This window comes from Frankliniella occidentalis, unplaced genomic scaffold, assembly GCF_000697945.3.
Source record: "Frankliniella occidentalis isolate FOCC.00 unplaced genomic scaffold, Focc_3.1 Scaffold155, whole genome shotgun sequence".
Taxonomy (NCBI): domain Eukaryota; kingdom Metazoa; phylum Arthropoda; class Insecta; order Thysanoptera; family Thripidae; genus Frankliniella; species Frankliniella occidentalis.
Genome location: NW_026267281.1, coordinates 42,180 through 59,602, shown reverse-complemented (window position 1 = coordinate 59,602; position 17,423 = coordinate 42,180). Strand labels below are relative to the sequence as shown.

The window sequence follows — 17,423 nt, the reverse complement described above, 5'->3', positions numbered from 1 at the left end:
GGGGTGGGGTGGGGCCGCCGGCGAGCTTACCGCTATGAGAACGCCTCCTGGCCGGACAGGACCAGACCGCTACTCTACGCCTGCCGCCGCAAAGCCAACGGCGACGGATGAGCGAACCGTGGGGGATTTGGAGGGGGGCCGGCACTTTTCCTGTTCCTCTTCTAGTAGTTTTACTGCCCGTTTGGAGAGCACCCCTGCGGCACACAACACGGCAGAGTGCCGCGCGCTGCAGCGCCGCGGTTGTGGAGGCAGAGTCGCGCACAAGGCCGCGGGCGCCACGGGCGGCGCTGCAGCGCGGCTGCGGCAATATTTGACCGGGAGGGCCCGGCGGTGAATACGGAAACGGCGGCGGGAAGCGGCGCCGGGCGGCACTAAGTGAATTAGCGCGCGCACTGTGCCGCCCCGCCCCGCCCCGCCCCGCGCCTTGGACAAGGACGCCCCGCCGGTTGGTGGGTGTGACAAGTGGTTTCCTACCGTTACATTTGCCCGCGGTGCGCTCGCTTCCCAGAGCAGCCGGTTGCCGCTTCCGCGCGCTGCAAGGGGAAGGTCGCAGTTGTCGCCCTGGCGGTGAGGATGCGATGGACGCGTTTGTTGTGCACTCCTGTTCGGGCCGCGGCACGAGACGGCCACCGCCGCCTGGTAGGCACGGGTGTCATCCTGCTGGACCCGCTGGGAGACTGGCAGGGCGCAGACGAACATGACCGTTTCTGTTTGGATCTCATTGTCAGGGCCAATCCTCGCGCTATACTGGTCTTCCAGTCGCCTCGCAGTCGCTCGGGTCTCGACCCCTATCGTGTCGGCGAGTTCCTGTGGTTTTTGTGGTGGTCGACCCGATCAAGACGCTTCTTAAAACTCTGTTGGGTCTTAAAGTAATTTGCCTCATCTTTACCGACTGGTTTCTGTTTGCGCTTCTGGAAAGCGATTGTCCGGTCCGCGGCCCGCTTCTCACCCGAGGTGTGTGTTCTGTGTTCGGCAGGTCATGTGAGGTGATGCCGGAGGGCGCCCGCGCCGCCAGTCCGCTGGGGCAATGGCCGCACAACCTGAGCGCCACGCTGGCCTGCCTCGGCTGCACCGTGGGGCTCTTCAACATCTCCAGGTTCGCCGTCCTCAGCGTGCAGTTCGGAGGTACGTTCACATGTGCGGTGCCACGGCACGCACACGCAAACCGTCTTCAGCGTTGTCATCACTTGCCACACTGTAGTTTGCTTTTCATTTCATTGATTTAATTGAAGACATTGTTTCAAAAATCTTAAGCAACTGGCGTACTGTTAATAAAAATGTGTCATTACATATTCATTACTTGTTGTGAAGATATTTTCATTAGATCAAAGAAATGGTATTTAATAATCTTTTCATTACGTGTTGTGAAATTTTATTCGATTTTAATACGAATGAAAAATTGCTCGGCATGTTGTTCTAATATACGACTCATTTTATTTGGCTGTTAAAAATATTCAACTTGACGTGAAACTGTTCAAGGACGAAAGATAAACCGTCGTCGGTGACAGGGAGTGTGACGATGGCGGGTCACTTTCGTTCGCGAGCTTTTCATTGTACCAGTGAACCATTCGCCTATCTATTTTACATCTTTTTCCGCCTTCCAGCCAACTTCATAATCCAGTTCCTGATCCTGTCTGCCGTGTTCGGAATCCCGTTGTACACGTTTCAAGTCTGCCTGGGCCAGTTCCTGGCGGCGGGCGCCGTCGACATGTGGCGCATCTCTCCAGTCTTCCAGGTAAACGGCTTCCACCAAAATTATTTCAGTTTCAATTATTTCTGGTCGCTTTCTGAGGAAATGGCAGTCTAGGTCCGCACATCGCCGTACGTACTCACATGTTTCGTCTGCACAGGGGATCGGCATCGCGCTGCTCGTGGCGCAGGCACTGATCGGCGTGTACAGCACGGTGGGTGTGTCCTGGATATTTATCTACTTCAGGGACTCGTTCATCACGAAGCAGGACCGCTACCGCTGGGCCGAGCCCTTCGACCTCTACAGAGAAGGTGAGCACTGGAACTGGTCGCACGACCCACCCGTGAGGGTGAGGAGTTCACGCGGGCGCGCCACTCGGTTTCCCGCTCGAAGACGGCCACTCAGCCAAAGCGAGATCGAGAGCGAGATTGTTAGTACACATACTTACCAGCATCCAGTCAATGATCGCAAATCGCAGGCATTAAAAAACTCATACAGGATTTTTTCAAAGCAATAATACACTGGCAAAAAATAAAAATTTGAGTAAAACGATACCTTACAGCTATCACAAGCATCAGAAAGTTCTGTGGTGACGAAAATGTTTATGCTAACGTGATGTACCTATGGGGAATGGCTACGCCGCCGGGGGCCCTCCTCTCTGACCAGCCGTCCTCCTCGGTCGGAGGTCGATATCTTGTCCAGCCGCGGCGAGTGCCATGCCGCTGACGCAGGTTGTGGCACGGCGCTGGAGAAGAAATAGGGTCAATCCAGAACGATCGTCTCAAGCAAGCCACTTGGCTGCAAGTCCCGGTGCATTTGACCTGACCACGTGACAACGCGACGCGACACCCCGCTGGGTGTGCGCTCGCCGCACCCCGCGCGGCTCCCTGACCTAGGCCAACCCAGCACCTAGGCTCGCCGGCAGTTGGCGCGGTCTGCGCCGCGCCCGCCGCGCCCGCCGCGCCCCGGTGACCGGGTCGCTCGCGGACTCACCAATCCGGTCGGCGGCGGCCAGGACCGTCGTCCACCTCCCCCCCTCCAAAGTAAATGGCTCGTATACCCTCGTCTTTTTGCCTTTTATTTCCCGGGCTTTGGGCCGCGGGGTCAATCACTCCGGCACTCTCGGGCCGCGACGCGATATCATATGGAGTGAGGCTGGTGGCGCCTCCCCGCCGCGCCTTGCTCGGGCTCTTTCCACGTGCCCCCGACTTCACCTTGTCAACACCAAGTCTCATCGACACGGTGTCTCGCACGTGGGGGGGATAACTAACAGCCCCCGATACAAGCAGGAGCAGGGCTGCGTCTAAACGATTGCCCTATGGAAAACTGCGAGTTGTTTTAAATAGAAATGATGGGGATCGTAGCGATCTAATTACAAATGTGCAAATTGTTTTGTTTTTTTTCAGACCAACGACCCTACTTTAACGGCACCCCCAACCTGGAGCAGACGGTGCCGGACTACCTGAGTGGGGTGGTGCTGCAGCGGCACAACCTGGCGCAGCCCGAGAACTCATTCGGACACATCAAGTTCCAGGTCGCCTTCAACCTGGCCGTCGTGTGGATGATCGTGTTTGTCTCGCTAAGCAAAGGTGAGGCGGGTCAAGAAATTGGGGCGGATGAAGCGAAGAGGGGGGGGGGGAGTCAATAAGTATGGGTGGTCCCATCCGAATGGCTGGCCCGGGCCGGCCGCTCAGGATGGCAGCTGGAGAGCCTCCATGGGATTTCCGTGGAAACGCCCTCTAAACCGGTCAAAACTGTGGACAAAAACGTGGAAAACGATCTGGAGGGAAGGTCGCGGGCTCGGTCGCGGGCTCGGTCGCGGGCTCGGTCGCGGGCTCGGTCGCGGGCTCGGTCGCGGGGAGATCACCGGTCGTTTTCCAGCCTGGACTCACACTGTCCTGACTCACACATTTCTCTCATCCGCAGGTCTCCGCTCGTACGGCAAGGTGGTGTACGTGTTCTCGGTGGTGCCCGTGTTCGGCATGCTCGTGCTGTGCACCAAGATGCTGGGGCTCATGCCCAGGGACTCGAACCATCAGGTGTTCCCGGAGACGGAGTGGACCGAGTTCTTCATCAATTCCAACGTAAGCGCACAGTGTGTAACAGATGTAACGGACCTCTAAGCTCCACTGAACGTCACCCGGAGTATAAAATAGCGCTTTTCGAATCATTTGTCAGCTTCGAAGTTCAGAATAAGCATTTGCTTTCGTTTTGTAAACTATTACTTTTGTAATAATTGAAATGAGAAGAGAATGAGTTCTTTTGGGAAGTTGTAGGGGCCAGTTCAGCCCGAACCGGTGCGCGGCGCCGGCGCATGCCGCGGCCCGCCTGCCCCGCGCGACCGTTGGGTTGCCTACCCACGACCGAAGAGTAGTGCTTGAGGCGGACGCCCGGCACCCGTTGACATCTTCCTCTGACGGCCGTCTTTGTTTGTGCAGTGCTGGGTGGCGGCCACCACCGAGGTGTTCATGACCTGGGGGCTGCTCGGCACCGCCGCCATGCAGATCGCCTCGCACAACAAGCAGAAGAAGTTCCTGCAGCGCGACACGAGCCTCGTGATCGTCTTCACCATCTCCATGCTGCTGCTGGCCGCCTTCCTCGCCAACATGTGCGTGGCGCTGCTGCTGGCGCACGGCTACAACTACGTGCCGAGCTCCTTCGGTCAGTACGGACGTCATGAGAGCGTCACTAGAGTGGCGTTTAGCGTCCATTACGTATTTAACACCTTTGAGTCACAGAGAAATTAACAGGGGTGGCGTTCCCCAGCAAGGCTCGGCCACCATGTGGTGTTCACGTGGCACTCAACGTGTTAAGACACACTGTTTTAACTCTTAATTTTCCGGCACTGGACTAGCCATATTTTGTTCAAAGTGGGAATGTAAACATTAATTGGTTTTTAAAAATCATGGCACATATTCGGTTGTACCGACTAAATCGTTCTCTGGCTGTATTTCGCGAACAAATAATGCCTGATTATCCTTCAGACTCCCTTTAAACTTCGGCTGTGCTCCACCCACGCAGTGCTGTGCTTGAGCAGTGTGCTTGCAGCCTTAGCTTGGCACGTGCCGCCCGGCGCGCGTGCGAGTTGGGCTGCCAACTCGCAGGGGCCAGGTGCGCCGCGAGGGCGTCGTCGGGGCGTCGAGTTTGCGGACGAGTTTTCAACGCCTTTTGTCTAAAACCCCGAATGATCTAGTGCTGGGACTAACCCCGCAAGTGAATGGCGCAGTTAGTGGTAATTTAGAACGCATAGGAATGAGAGTGTGTTGACTGTTGACCGTGTTGCCCTGCTGTCCGCTGACCGCCGCCCTCTCTCCTGCCTGCAGAGCGCATGTCCACGTACCCGTTCCTGCAGTCCGGTCCGCTGGAGCGGCTGGACCGCTACCAGGTGCCGCTCACCTACCAGACCACGCCGGTGCGCTGGATGCCGCACGCCTCCTACGTGATGGGCGAGCGCGTGCAGAAGCCCGGCTCGCTCGCGGCGCAGGAGAGTGGCTACCAGGTGCTGCGCCTCGCCACCGAGCTCGTGCCCACCACGCTCGCGCTCCTGGGCGCCGACCAAGTGTCGCCCTTCTGGGCCGTGCTCTTCTACTTCGTGCTCATCTTGTTCGGCATCGCGCAGCAGGTGAGTCGAAGAGTCCCTGACGCCCCCATCGTGCCCCGACGGACTTCCCGAGACCATCAGATGAGCTTCCATTTTATGTCCCGCAGCTCGCCATCTGGCACTGCGTCATCACGGGTATCATGGCCATCAACGCGCAGAGCCTCAAGTGCTGGGAGACCACCATCACCTTCTTCTCGTGCGCCTGCGGCTTCATCCTGGGTCTACCAATGACCACCGAGGTTCGTCAAGAGACAGTGCTTCGCCATATTTAGTAGAAAGTCAAATCTGACCACCAACGGAGCGTGTAAGAAAATCAGGCACACCCGCAAGAAACAAATAATTTACACGAAATATTGCGTTGTTTGGCAGCTCGGCATCTTCGTGGTGTACTTCCTGGACTTCTGCGTGGGCAGCGGCTGGTGGATGATGGTGCTGCAGCTGCTGCAGGTGGGCGCGGTGCTCATGGCGCGCGGCCGGCCCTACAGCGGCGAGAGCATCGCCAGCACGCTCTTCCACAAGACCACCTCCTGCCTCATCACCTGGGCCGCGCCCATGCTCACCTTCACCTGGAACGTCATCCTCCCCGTCATCCTCATGGTGAGAGACTGCTGCCAGCACGAATTTTTCTAGGGCGTTATTTTGGTCATATTGACATCAAAGTAACATTCCTAATTTTCTTTTCTTAAAAGAAATGTGTAGATTCTAAACCAAAAGCAAAAATTAAATTTCGCGCGCTCCCAAAAACAGTTGCCATTAAAACACGCATGTGTTTAGTAAGGAATAACACGAGAAGTTGCCACATTTTCCTACAACGTTGCTAGCGCTGACTGTCTTTCTCCCCGCGCAGGTGGTGTGCATCACGGTGTTCAAGAAGGCGGGCTCGCGCGACCTGTACTCGTGGCACGTCTCGCTGGGCTACGACTACTGGCCGCTGTGGGCGCGCGAGGTGGGCGCCATGCTGCAGCTGCTGCCGCTGCTCACCGTGCCCGTGGTGGCCGTCGTGCAGACCTGCCGGTACCTCTCCAGCGGCCCGCCCGACATCTTCGACGTGAGTACCAGCAGGGCACCCCGCGGGCATTTAAATTGTCCAGCGTAAAAGTCGGTTCTCGGTCACCTCACTGAAACGCTGTTTCTGGTCGCAGCGCATCACCCTGCTGTACCGACCGCCGGTGGACGGCGACGACGACCTCAACGATCTGACCTCGCAGACCGACCTGCAGTCCGGGGCGGGCGGGGCCGCGGCGGGCGGCGGCAACCAGGAGGGCGCCGTGGTGGAGGACCCACCGCCCAAGTACACGCCCCCGCCGTCCTACACCACGGCCACGGGCGCCAGGATCGCCAAGATGCTGCGGCAGAGCTTCAGGCGCAGCGTGCGGCGCATCCAGCTGGCGGTGAGCGGCGTGGGCGCGGCGGGTGGCGCGGCGGAGGCGTGGGGGCCGCCCCCGGGGGCGCCGGGGCCGCCGCGGACCTCCATCCAGAGCACCGCCGCCCAGGGTGCCACCGCCCTGGACCCAGCGCCGTCTCCCGCTCCGCCAGACTACGCCGCCGTCCTGGTGGAGATCAGCCAGGCCTCGCTGCACGACGTGACAATCGTCATGGAGGAGGAAGCCCCCGGCGCGGTAGGCCCCCGGGCGGTGGCGGCCCCTCGGGCGGCCCGGCCGGAGGAGTTCGTGCGGCCACAGTCCAGCCCCGCCGGCCACCAGAGGCCCGACTCCCAGATGACGGCCGCCGACGTCGCCAACGTGCTGCGGAGTAGCGTGCGCCGCCCGGCGTCTTCGGGGGTCGTCCAGGGCGCGGCCGCCAGCGCCGCCGCCGCCCGCAGCCAGAGCATGTGCGTGGCCAGGACACGGCAGCGGCACCTGCTCGGCGCCGGCCCCCGACCCAGTGGCGCCAGCTTCAACGCTGGTGCCGGGGAGGGGTCCTGGCCTGGCTCCAAGCCTAAGCAGTCCAGTCCGGAAGCACACTCCTCCCGGGCCGGTCCCAGCGGCGGCCCCAGCGGCGCCGAGCCACGGACTTCCCCCAGTCCCGGGGCGGCACCGGTCACACTGGAGGATGTGCAATTGTCCGACGAGGACGGCAGCATGGTGTAGATAGTGTCTCGCGCCAAATCCAAGTGCTGTGAATGACCTAAGAGGTTAAGTTAAATTAAAACTGTTCTTTTTTTTTCTCTTTTTTTTCCTGTGCTTTTTGTGTTTCATGTTAATGTGTAACTATTTATTTGATAGGATCCCTGCATTGCTTACAAGGGAATCTTGGAATCCAGTCACGTCTAGTAGATGATAAGTTCTGGGGTTCGTGATTACTAATGTAATACTAGTTTATTTCTGCGCATATCCTGAACTGGCCCACCAACCACCAGTTATAATGAAACAAAATTAGTGTAAGGATGTGGTTTGAAACCAAACTATTTATGCATATGCATCTATGAACTAGTAACTTCTGTGAAGTTTTATTTTATTTTATGCACCTGTTTGCATGGAGTTTTGGTGGAGTTCCTCTTACAAAGATTCCAATTTTTCAGTCAGATTACTTGTGGGCTGCCTGTGAGCCCGCACATGTGAAGAAAGATTTCCCAATATTTATGTTTGTTTTATTTATTTGATATTTTTGCAGGCTGTTTAGTTTGACCCAAATTTAAAAATATTTTACCTTTCGATTTTTATTTTATAAACCTGCTTTTCAAATTCCAATGCTTGTAAAATACAAATCAAATAGTGGTGGACCTGGGAACATTGTGTTAAAAGCGCAGTGGCCCTAACGCTCTGTGATATCTTGTGAAAATTTGCATTATGACAATGACTTCTAAATGTAAGTAAATTGATGAATCAGCATTTACAAATCCACCTTTGCAATGGGTGCGGTAAGTATAAATTTGCTGTTCTTTAAAACTTTTCCTGTTGCAGCCATGAGATGTTTTTGTTTTAAAGTTTGATTTATGAAAGACTGTTGAGACATTTAGAAACTGTTGAGAGCGTTAGAAAGTAGGTAGTATATTTCTTTTTAGAAAAGAGAAAATGTGATCTCTTTTGTTCCATTACATAGTTACTGGTGCTTACAGATAGAAATTTCTAATTTTCTTTGGAAATAACAGTAGTGACCACTCAGAAAATGAAATAGATTTGCAGGTCTCCTTTACTCATGCACAGTACACAACGATTAAAGGTCTGTGATTTGTAATTTTTCTCAAAGTTTTAATTGACCATGGAGGAGATTGACCCTCTGTCAGTTATCTTGTAAGTGTGTCATATTACATTACATCCTATTATGATTACCATAATTACCATAAGGGTATGAAGACTGCCAATATTAGTTGCTGTATTTTAGGTTCAACTGTACTTGCAGCCAGACTTCTCAGTTATATGATAAATCTGGCTGTAAATTTTAATTAATGACCTAAGACTTCTTGTTGTTGTACTGCCAAGCCAATTACATTTAATGAGTTTCAGATTTTCTATTTTAAACTTTTTGTTTAAATTTAGCTTTGTACAATATATTGTTAACAATAACAATTCCAAAAATGTTACAGTGCTTTATGGTTTCAATTTTAAGAGGGAATTTCAGCACAAGATGTTAGCTTTTCTGTTAGAAACAAATTGGTAGCTATGTATGCATCTTTTGTGTAATGTTTTTTAGAGTACAATGATTTTCTTGTACCAGTCAGGATGGTGTTGTGCAATAGGGTCTATGTCTGAGACAGCATTCTGTTGAGTTTTGTTGAATTTGACTTGTTCAATCGGCCCGGTGCTTGTGTCTTCTGTGTTTATCAAACTAGTCTGTTCTTTTGTGAACTAAAGTCACACGTTCACACATAAAAAAATAATAACTATATCAAAAATTACAAAACTATTGGCAATTTTTTAATACACATCTTACACTTGCGCTCACCGGGACTCAGTCAGTCATTCGATCACAAATAATGCCATCTCCCAATATTTTTATCTGAACAAAATAGCGGGAGAAGGTTTCCCTTGGTCTAGGAGTCAACCAGACCGAAGGAATCGTCATACTTACATCATTACATCATACTTAAAGCTAAAACTTTCGTTGAAAGACGAGGTTCGACGACCCGCTCCTGGTAGGTCTCACTTTCCGGGGGTCTGTGAACTAGAGCTGGAGCTGGAGAAGCAACCGCCGCCTGGCAGTTTACCGCGGTTGCTAAGCGCGGTCGCAGGGCCTGAGGGTGAGAGAGTGGGGTGAGAGGGTGGAGAGGGTTTGAGGGTGATAAGCGTGCACACCAGCACTGCTTTTCTTACCCTGCGGCTGCGACTGGGAGGTGGAGCTGGAGGTGGCAAAGCAGTCGGGGTTGCCGCCGGCATCGGGGGCGGCGGCCGCGGCGGGGGCGGCAGGCTCTTCGGCGGCGGCGCCGAACCCACCGCGATTGCTGAGCAGTGGGCCAGCCACCACGTCGTCGCCGGGGCCGGCCGGCAGCGGGCGCGGCACTGCCGGCTTGGCGGCGCCCTTGTGCGACTGCGGCAGGATAGCGTTTTCCTCCGTGCAGGCTTTAGTCTTGCAGCGCCTGGACCCGGTGCCCGTCCTGTGAGGGGCAGAACCACGGCGTCAATGAGTGGAGGGGGTGGGGCTGGGGCATGGCAGGTCCACCGTCCTAACCACGATGCCTTACAAAGGGCCATGTGCCACTCTCACAGACACAGCGACTTACCTGACATCAAGGAGACCCGCGCCGTCTGTGGGCGCACCTCCGTGCGCTCCGTAGCCGCCCTGTGAGCCACCCTGAGAGCCGGACGCCGACTGCGAGTTGGACCCAGAGTTGCTGCCGGAGTGGCTCGGACCACCGTAGTTGGGCTGCTGCTGGGGAGCTCCACCGTAGTTAGGCACACCGCCGTAGTTGGGCTGGTGACCACCGCCCCCGGAGTGGGAGCCAGAGTTGGCGCTGGAAGTGGAGTCGCTCTTTGAGTGGCTCTGGCCGCTGCCGCCGTGGCTTGGTGCCCCTCCGTAGGCTGGTTGATGAGGCGCTCCACCGTAGTTGGGCTGCTGGGGAGCTCCGCCGTAGTTTGGCACCCCGCCGTGGCTGGGCTGGTGACCACCGCCCCCAGAGTGAGATCCGGAGTTGGCGCTGGAAGTGGAGTCACTCTTGGAGTGGCTCTGGCCGCTGCCGCCGTGGCTGGGCACTCCGCCGCCGTAGTTTGGCTGCTGCGGAGCACCGCCGTAGTTGGGAACGCCACCGCCGTAGTTAGGAACGCCACCACCGTAGTTGGGCACGCCACCACCGTAGTTGGGAACGCCACCGCCGTAGTTGGGAACGCCACCGCCGTAGTTGGGGGCGCCGCCTCCGTAGTTTCCGCCGCCGTTGGCCATGGAGCTGGAGCTGGAGTCGCTCTTGGAGCTCGAGTCTTCCCCACCACCGTAGCCACCCTGGCCGTAGCCGCCCTGGCCGAAGCCGCCCTGGCCGTAGCCGCCCATGCCGAAGCCGCCCTGGTCGTAGCCGCCCTGGCCGAAACCGCCTTGCTGGCCGTAGCCGCCTTGCTGGCCGAAGCCAAAGTTGCCCTGCGGCTGGTAGCCGTAGTTGGGCGGCTGGAAGTACGGTTGATGTCCAAAGCCGCCGCCGGAGGAGCCAGAGGACGAGGATGAGGAGCTGGAGCTGTGGGGGAGATAGACACTGTCTATTAGTCAGGCAGTAAGTGCAGGCGCAGTCGCACTCACTGTAAATCGAGAAAGTTTCTCTTCTTTGGGGGAGGAATCTTGTACATGTACACCCAATTCTATCGCCCGTGAAAGGGAAGTACTCATTTAACCAGATACACATGTAGGGTGCGTCCCATTTTCAAGGTTGGCTACACAGTAAGCAGCACTTACCTGGAGCTGCCGGAGGCTGCGCCACCGCCGTTGGACTGCGAGTTGGACGCGGAGTGCGAGTTCGACTTGCCGCCCGAGGAGCTTGAGGAACTGGAGGAGCTGGAGGAGCTGCTGGAGCTGAAGGCGCCGCGGCGCACGCGGTTAGTGCGCCTGTCCGCGTCCTCCTTCTCCTCGAGGGCCTCGTCCTGCTGGGCGTTGCTGAACCTCTCCATGGCCCACCGCACCAGCGCGACCGACGGGTCGCTGTCGTCGTCCGAGACCGCCGGCGCCGCGGGCAGGTCGCCCAGGGTGTTGTCAGGGGTGGGCTCGTCGGCCACCCGGCCCAGGTCGCCCAGGGAGAGGCGGGACACGACCTCCTCTGCGAAAACAGAAAACACAAACCATTGGGGAATAGTGTCACCTCGAGCGCACGTCTTCGCGACTTGCTCGGTGGTTCGCACGACCATGTGAAAGTTTCACCGACCGAAAATTTCTCAGTGTGGTCAACGAACTAACTACTCGATGGGTGTTATCGCTTTTCATTAGACTCGGTGTATAGGACAAGTATACACGGCTGAGTATGTGTGCTAGGGCAACACAGAACTGCGCGCCAAGGATACAACCGAGTATTTTTTTTAAAACTTTTTTTTTTTAACTTGCGGCACGCGGCTTCCCCGTGCGCCCGCCCCGCCTCGCCACTGTCGCCGCGACTCGCTGCGAGAGCCAAAGTTCGCCTCATTGCGATGGCCGCCTCGGGCGCCCGGGCCGGCGGCGGCGAGCTGCGCGGGGCTGCGGCTGTGCGTGAGAGACAAGGACAGAGAGAGGCTATGAGCGAGACCAGCCGCCCCAGCCGCACTGTACTCACCGTCCCGCTGCTCGACCGCGGCGCTGAGCGTCTCCAACAGGCGGAGGAGGTCCGACACGGGAATCACGGGTCCCTCGGGGCTCGGCGTTGGCGGCTCAGAGCTGTCTCTGTCACCGTCGCTGTCGCTGTCACTGTCACTGTCGCTGTCCTCGCCGCCGTCCTGGTCCTCGAAGTCATCCTCATCGAGCACGTCATCTAGAAGCAACAAATGACAATGATTAGAAGGATCATAGTACGCTTGCGACAGAGACGCGCTCACTAGATTTTCTGCTCGGAAGGTGTCCGCTCGCCTGCCGCCTGCCGGCCGAGCTGGCTCGGCTCGCCAGTCATCCTGGGCGGTAGGCAGCCGGCGGCGGCGAGCGCGGCCGCGCGGAGCCAGCGGCCTACCCCGGGCCGGGCAGGCGCTCGGCCAAGGAAACGGTCCGCGCAGCATCCGGGGGTCCAGAGCGCAGCGCGGCGCCGAGCTGCCATGAGAGGGGCTGACCCCCCCCCCCTTTCCCTCTCTCCTTGTGAAACAGCCCTCAGTGACGGTGGCACAACCAATTGGCACAGTCGTTCACACGGTGGGCCTTTTATGGGTTGTAAATTGTAAGCCGTCAACTTGAAGGCGCGCTGCGCGCCGCGCGCCCGGCGTGGGTGGAGCGAGGCGTGGCGGGGCAAGAAGCGCCCGCCGGGCCGGAGATGGTACAATGGTACTCGAACTCGAGCGGGGAGAGCGGTGGCCTGCACCCGGAGCACGGGCGGAAACTGCCGCGATGGAAGGGACGGAAAAACGTTGATTGTTCCCCCTTTTCTTGGTCCGATTTTATTTGTGCTGTTCGTTGCGTGCAATACACTGGTGCAGTGTTCTCCTGGGGTGCGGGAGAAGCCAGCAGAGGAGAGCCCGAGAGTAGACAAAGCGCAAAATTCTGCAAAACTGCACTTTTATGTCACAATGACTAAAAAAAACTGCTGGAGCTATATCCAGAGTAAAACCCTCAAAATGGCATAATGTTGACAACATCGTAGCCTGCCTGCTCACAGGGCTAGGGCTGTGGCTATCACTCTAGAGTCTAGAGAGCGCTGTGGTTTGCAGCCCTGGGCGGAAGTCATTGCAACATTCCCAAAGCCAACCAGTTTTTGTCGCGGGCGAGGCTGTCTCTACGTCGCGGACCTCTGACCCCGGCCCGCCCGGCCCGGGTCCCACCGCGGGCTCAGACAACGCCGCTGCGAATCCTGGCCATAGGGATGAAAAAAAAATTAAAATGTATTTAGATACAACTTTTTGGTACTTGTAGTTCACTATATTTTCTAATAGATCTGAGTGTAGAACTGTTCTACATTTGTAAGTGGCGAACACTTTGTTCTGTAGGAAGAAGTGGCGAACTAAAACGTTCTGCTGTCGTTGCAACTGCAGAACGAAAGGGTTTGTTACTGAGACTACATATGCGAAAAATTGTGATTTTTGCAGTTCTTAGTCACGAACGAAATAAAAGCAAGTGTTCGCCTCCTTCGGTCTGTAAGGCGACCAGCAATAGTTCCTCTCTGCTAGTTTGTCGGCGCAGCTGCTCTGTCGCGGCCGGGCCGGCTTCGCTTCGCGGAGCTGGGGTGAGGTGATGCTAACTCGACCGGCAGTCGCCGGCTGTTTTGCCGACGATGAATCTCGGGATATACAGTCGGGAAATACAGACATCCTTCTTGACGCACTCCGGGAGTCACGGAGGGGAACAGGTTCCAGGTTCCCGCGCCACGCCGCGCCACGCCACGCCGCGTTCTGCCCATCCCGTCGCGGAGCCGCCCGGTCACCCGCACAGCCCGGCAGCCATCCATCCATCAGGAGAGGGAACAAGCGTCGTATGGCTCGTCCCGCCAAATTCGGTGCCACTTATTGTTAGCCATCATTTAGAATTGCAAATCATTCAATGCTCCAGCCGCCATCAATCCACCGTAATCGTCTTTGTTTTAATCGAGTGTCAACCTTACCATTGAAAGTGTTTTTGAATGTTGTGAATAAATAATACCCAAAGCCGTGACGTCGTTGTGTCGATGCGTTTCCCTATTGACCATCACTCCCGTCAGGGTCAGAAGGTCAGGTACCCTTTTAGGTGGAGAGGGGGGCCACGACTCATGCAATCGTCCACGTCTGGGTGCAATCTGAGCACTCAAACTAAAAATCGAAATGGTCCACTCTTTATCAAATCACTCGATATTACGAGCGCTGTGAGCTTGTAAAGCTCAAAAAACATACTTTAATGTTGGTTAACAACAAATTCAAAACAATAATGTGCAATCCGGCGCAACCATGCAACCTGAATAGCGCGTTTGCAGTTGATTTGTTGTCTTCCCTCGCCCTCCCCTTTCGGCTTAGTTAGCTTCTCGCGGTGACTGAGACTGCTGGACTGGACAGGATTGGGATGTGGTGTTGTTGTTCCAGGAGTTCTCTCCGCACATAAATAGTTTAATTACGGACTGCTTCTTGTTAGCGTCGTGCGACGACGAGGAGGAGGTGGGGAGGAGAAGGTGGGTAGAAGGAGGTCGGGAGGAGGAGGGGGGAAGAGAGGAGGAGGAGGGGAGGAAGAGGAGGATGGGAGGGGGGGCGAGGAGAAGGAAGTCAATACTCCACTCTTCTTTTGCTTTGCTACTGCTTTGCGTGCAGCTCGTTTTATTTTGAATTACCGGGCCCGCCTCACTGGAGCTCAATGCAGTGCGTGAAGTGGTGCGAGCGGGAGCGCACCCTGTGACCCTCGTCGCTTCAAAATGTAGTGAAATTTGTCAAATGGTTGGGAGGGTTGTTCAGAAAGTACGCCCGTTTTCTTAACTAACGCAAACTTTGGGAGCTCGGCGCGCCTGCGAGACTCGGGGTAGGCCACCCCGCTGTACACGCGTGCACTGCCGGGAAGATGTTGCCTACCTACCAGGCGCTATGCGAGCTTGCTGAATGACCTCCGCAGTTTCGTAATGGCGAATGACGGGCGAACTTTTTGTCGGTGATTCCCCCTAAACATTAGCGCCCTCTCGGATGTGGTGATAAAGTTACACCGTCCCCAATGAGACCTGCGGCGACAGCGAGAATTGCACTCTGATTTAAGAATGTAGGTGTAGTAGTACAAAAGAGTGCGTAGTTAGTAGAACGTGCGTCAAAGCCAATCCAACAATACTTTGTCGGCCGGCGATGCTCCGGCCTGATATCGGGTGGGTCGAGCGAAGTCGTGACGTCAGCGTCCCGCTCCGGGGGAACCCGCTGGCCAGGGGAAAGACCTGGACTGCGAGCGAGATCTGGAACCGGACAGAGCAGGGCGAGAGGCTACGGCCGGGGGGTGAGTGAGTGCCCAGGTGCGGTTCCAGGGCCAAGAGCTGGGTTGTACAGTAAAACACTTGCAAGCGTGTAGCTCGCTGTGTTCAACACTAGTCATGTGGAGGTACACACAGCATAGGAAGAGTTTTGGTCTTACACGATTAAAGAACAAGGGATCAGAATCTACGGGGTAGCTAGCTGAGTTGGTAGGGGTAGAGTTACTGCCTGGGGTTTTGCTGCTACCAGGGAATGCCGCTGCTACGGGATGCCAAATTGTCAGGTACTCTGACATAAAGGTTCGGCTGCTATGTGGGCCGATGGTTTCTGCTTTCTGCTGCCAGGGAGGCCGCGGGCCGCGGCCTACGGGGTGCGCTGTAAGGGGTGCCATGCCAATGCCTTCGGGTGACGCTGTACGTTCCAATGCCAGGGGCTGTCGCGGTCAGGGAATGCCACTGCAACGGGGTAAACCACCACAAGGGGGCCTGTTGCACCGCCGGGGGCCGCGGAGCGCCCCCATGGACCGGATGGTGGTCACGCTGCGGCGCTGAGGAGGCCTCGGAGGAGGCTGCGCTCACAAGGCGGGGACTTCCCCGAAGCAGGATCAATTAATTCTCCAGAGTAGCGGAGTCGCGTCCAACATAACGACAAGTGCACAAGGGAAAGCCCCCGATTCAGGAGAAGGAGGAGGGGAGGCTGAGGGGGAGGAAGAGGGGGTGGAGGAGGAGGTGGACGAGGGGGAAGAAGAGGGGTTGGCGGAGGGGGGAGGAGGAGGGGGAGGAGAGGGTCCCTGACGTTCAGAGGGTGACACGGCGCGAAAGTACAGGAAGTGCATGTGATCTCTGGTGAATGCGTCCAAAACATGCAAACATCGGCGCTCTCCAATGTTCAAGGAGAAAAACACAACATAAATTTGAAAAGACGAAAGGGGAAATATAGCAGTCGCGCGGGGACGAGATCAGGAGGACCAGGAGCTGAGCCAGTCGCCGTGACGCACGGAGTGTACGACGGAGTAATAACAGCTTGAGTGTGTAGCTGTGTGTGGCCGGGGGGGGGGGGATATGAGCCGTCAGCAACACGAGACTGTCGATTTTGCCGGTCAATTTAGTGTTTGACCTACCAATAAAGGTTGTTCCCTTTGTACTACACAACAAATGCATATATTTGTTCCAAAATGACTGTTGTATACGAACAACTACTCGTTGTTCGTATATGAAAGAAATTTGCCTTGTAATACAAATAAAAATTTGGGCTCATCATCAGTATTTTATTTTGGGGTGGCTGTTTTGGCTTACGAAACGAAACATGTTGACGGATTATAATGATTATAATGTGTGTTACAGGGCTTCGGCTCAACGGTGTAGGGTTTGCCCATCCTGTGGGCCATGGCGCCTTATGGATGGAACGAGTTGGCAAACCCACATACTGTTGTGCCGTAGCCCTGTGACACGCGGTAATTGCGATACTGTGCGGCACCTCTTTGAGCGGGAGGGCTACTATCCCCACCTTCACCGGCCTCGGGACAACATGGCCCCGTGAGAATAGGCGATAGAGTACACCTACAAGCAAACAGTACGACTGTATGACTCCAAAAAGAATTTTAAGTAAACCACCATGCAGGTACATTTGGGGAATTTCAATGTCAAACTTTGTTGCGAGCACTACTTCGCTGAGCAGACAGCGCGTGCCTCCAGCAGCCGTGCGTGATGTTTCAAACTTGGACGGCAAAATGGCCATGCCATGTCAAAGATTCGAGCTGCACGAGTAACATCGCCACCCAGTCCCTGCCCTGCAAGCAAGACACTCACCGGATGAGGGCTCACGATCCGACTCCGCGGGTACGGAGGCCTCGGGGACTGCGGGGGCCTCGGGGGTCGGGACCGGCAGCGTCGTCGTGCTCTCGGTCGAGGAGGGCGCCGCCGACGTCGTGAGGAGGAAGGGCGGCGTCCTCACGTTGGGCGGGATGACAAAGATGGGCGAGATGAGGAGCTTGGGCGCGGGCGCGTGCTGGTGCGGGCCGGCGGGCGGGGCGGCGGCGGCCGTGGCGACGAGCACCGCGACGGCGATCAGGGCACGGGGACCCATCTTGTGCACTAGGTGCGTGTGTGCCTCGGCCTCGAGAAGGTGTGTGCTGGTTCGCGGGCCGCGGCGGACTGAGGAGGCGCACCGCGGCGCGGCTGTGGGCGGGGGGCGGCCTGGGGCG

General features: G+C 56.4%; 3 protein-coding genes across 7 annotated transcripts in view; 2 read left to right on the top strand and 1 right to left on the bottom strand.

Moving 5' to 3' along the window:
• LOC113202274 (sodium-dependent transporter bedraggled) overlaps positions 1 to 9,134 on the top strand; it is a 48,814-nt gene extending 39,680 nt beyond the window's left edge. For 3 of the 4 annotated variants that reach the window (XM_052271225.1, XM_052271224.1, XM_052271222.1), the window contains exons 4-14: positions 977 to 1,125; positions 1,605 to 1,735; positions 1,851 to 2,001; positions 3,097 to 3,279; positions 3,617 to 3,774; positions 4,129 to 4,351; positions 5,014 to 5,312; positions 5,399 to 5,530; positions 5,661 to 5,888; positions 6,139 to 6,339; positions 6,434 to 9,134. In XM_052271225.1, coding sequence (XP_052127185.1) covers positions 977 to 1,125; positions 1,605 to 1,735; positions 1,851 to 2,001; positions 3,097 to 3,279; positions 3,617 to 3,774; positions 4,129 to 4,351; positions 5,014 to 5,312; positions 5,399 to 5,530; positions 5,661 to 5,888; positions 6,139 to 6,339; positions 6,434 to 7,381 — 2,803 coding nt within the window. In that variant the 3' untranslated portion in view covers positions 7,382 to 9,134. The remainder of the gene's footprint in view (positions 1 to 976; positions 1,126 to 1,604; positions 1,736 to 1,850; positions 2,002 to 3,096; positions 3,280 to 3,616; positions 3,775 to 4,128; positions 4,352 to 5,013; positions 5,313 to 5,398; positions 5,531 to 5,660; positions 5,889 to 6,138; positions 6,340 to 6,433) is intronic. The other variant, XM_052271223.1, reaches the window with a different exon arrangement.
• LOC113202324 (14-3-3 protein zeta) overlaps positions 1 to 17,423 on the top strand; it is a 175,135-nt gene that overhangs the window by 126,774 nt on the left and 30,938 nt on the right. The gene's annotated exons all lie outside the window — the stretch shown is intronic.
• LOC113202275 (loricrin-like) lies at positions 9,127 to 17,384 on the bottom strand. Of its 2 annotated transcripts, none has more exons than XM_026416408.2 (6): positions 17,029 to 17,384; positions 11,950 to 12,144; positions 11,106 to 11,463; positions 9,952 to 10,890; positions 9,545 to 9,825; positions 9,127 to 9,465 (listed from the first exon to the last, which is right to left on the bottom strand). In XM_026416408.2, exons 1-6 carry the CDS (start codon positions 17,303 to 17,305, stop codon positions 9,374 to 9,376), a joined length of 2,142 nt encoding a protein of 713 aa, XP_026272193.1. In that variant the 5' UTR covers positions 17,306 to 17,384; the 3' UTR covers positions 9,127 to 9,373. The 2 variants fall into 2 exon arrangements, with proteins under 2 accessions (XP_026272193.1, XP_052127188.1); XM_052271228.1 differs by having other exon boundaries at positions 9,952 to 10,884.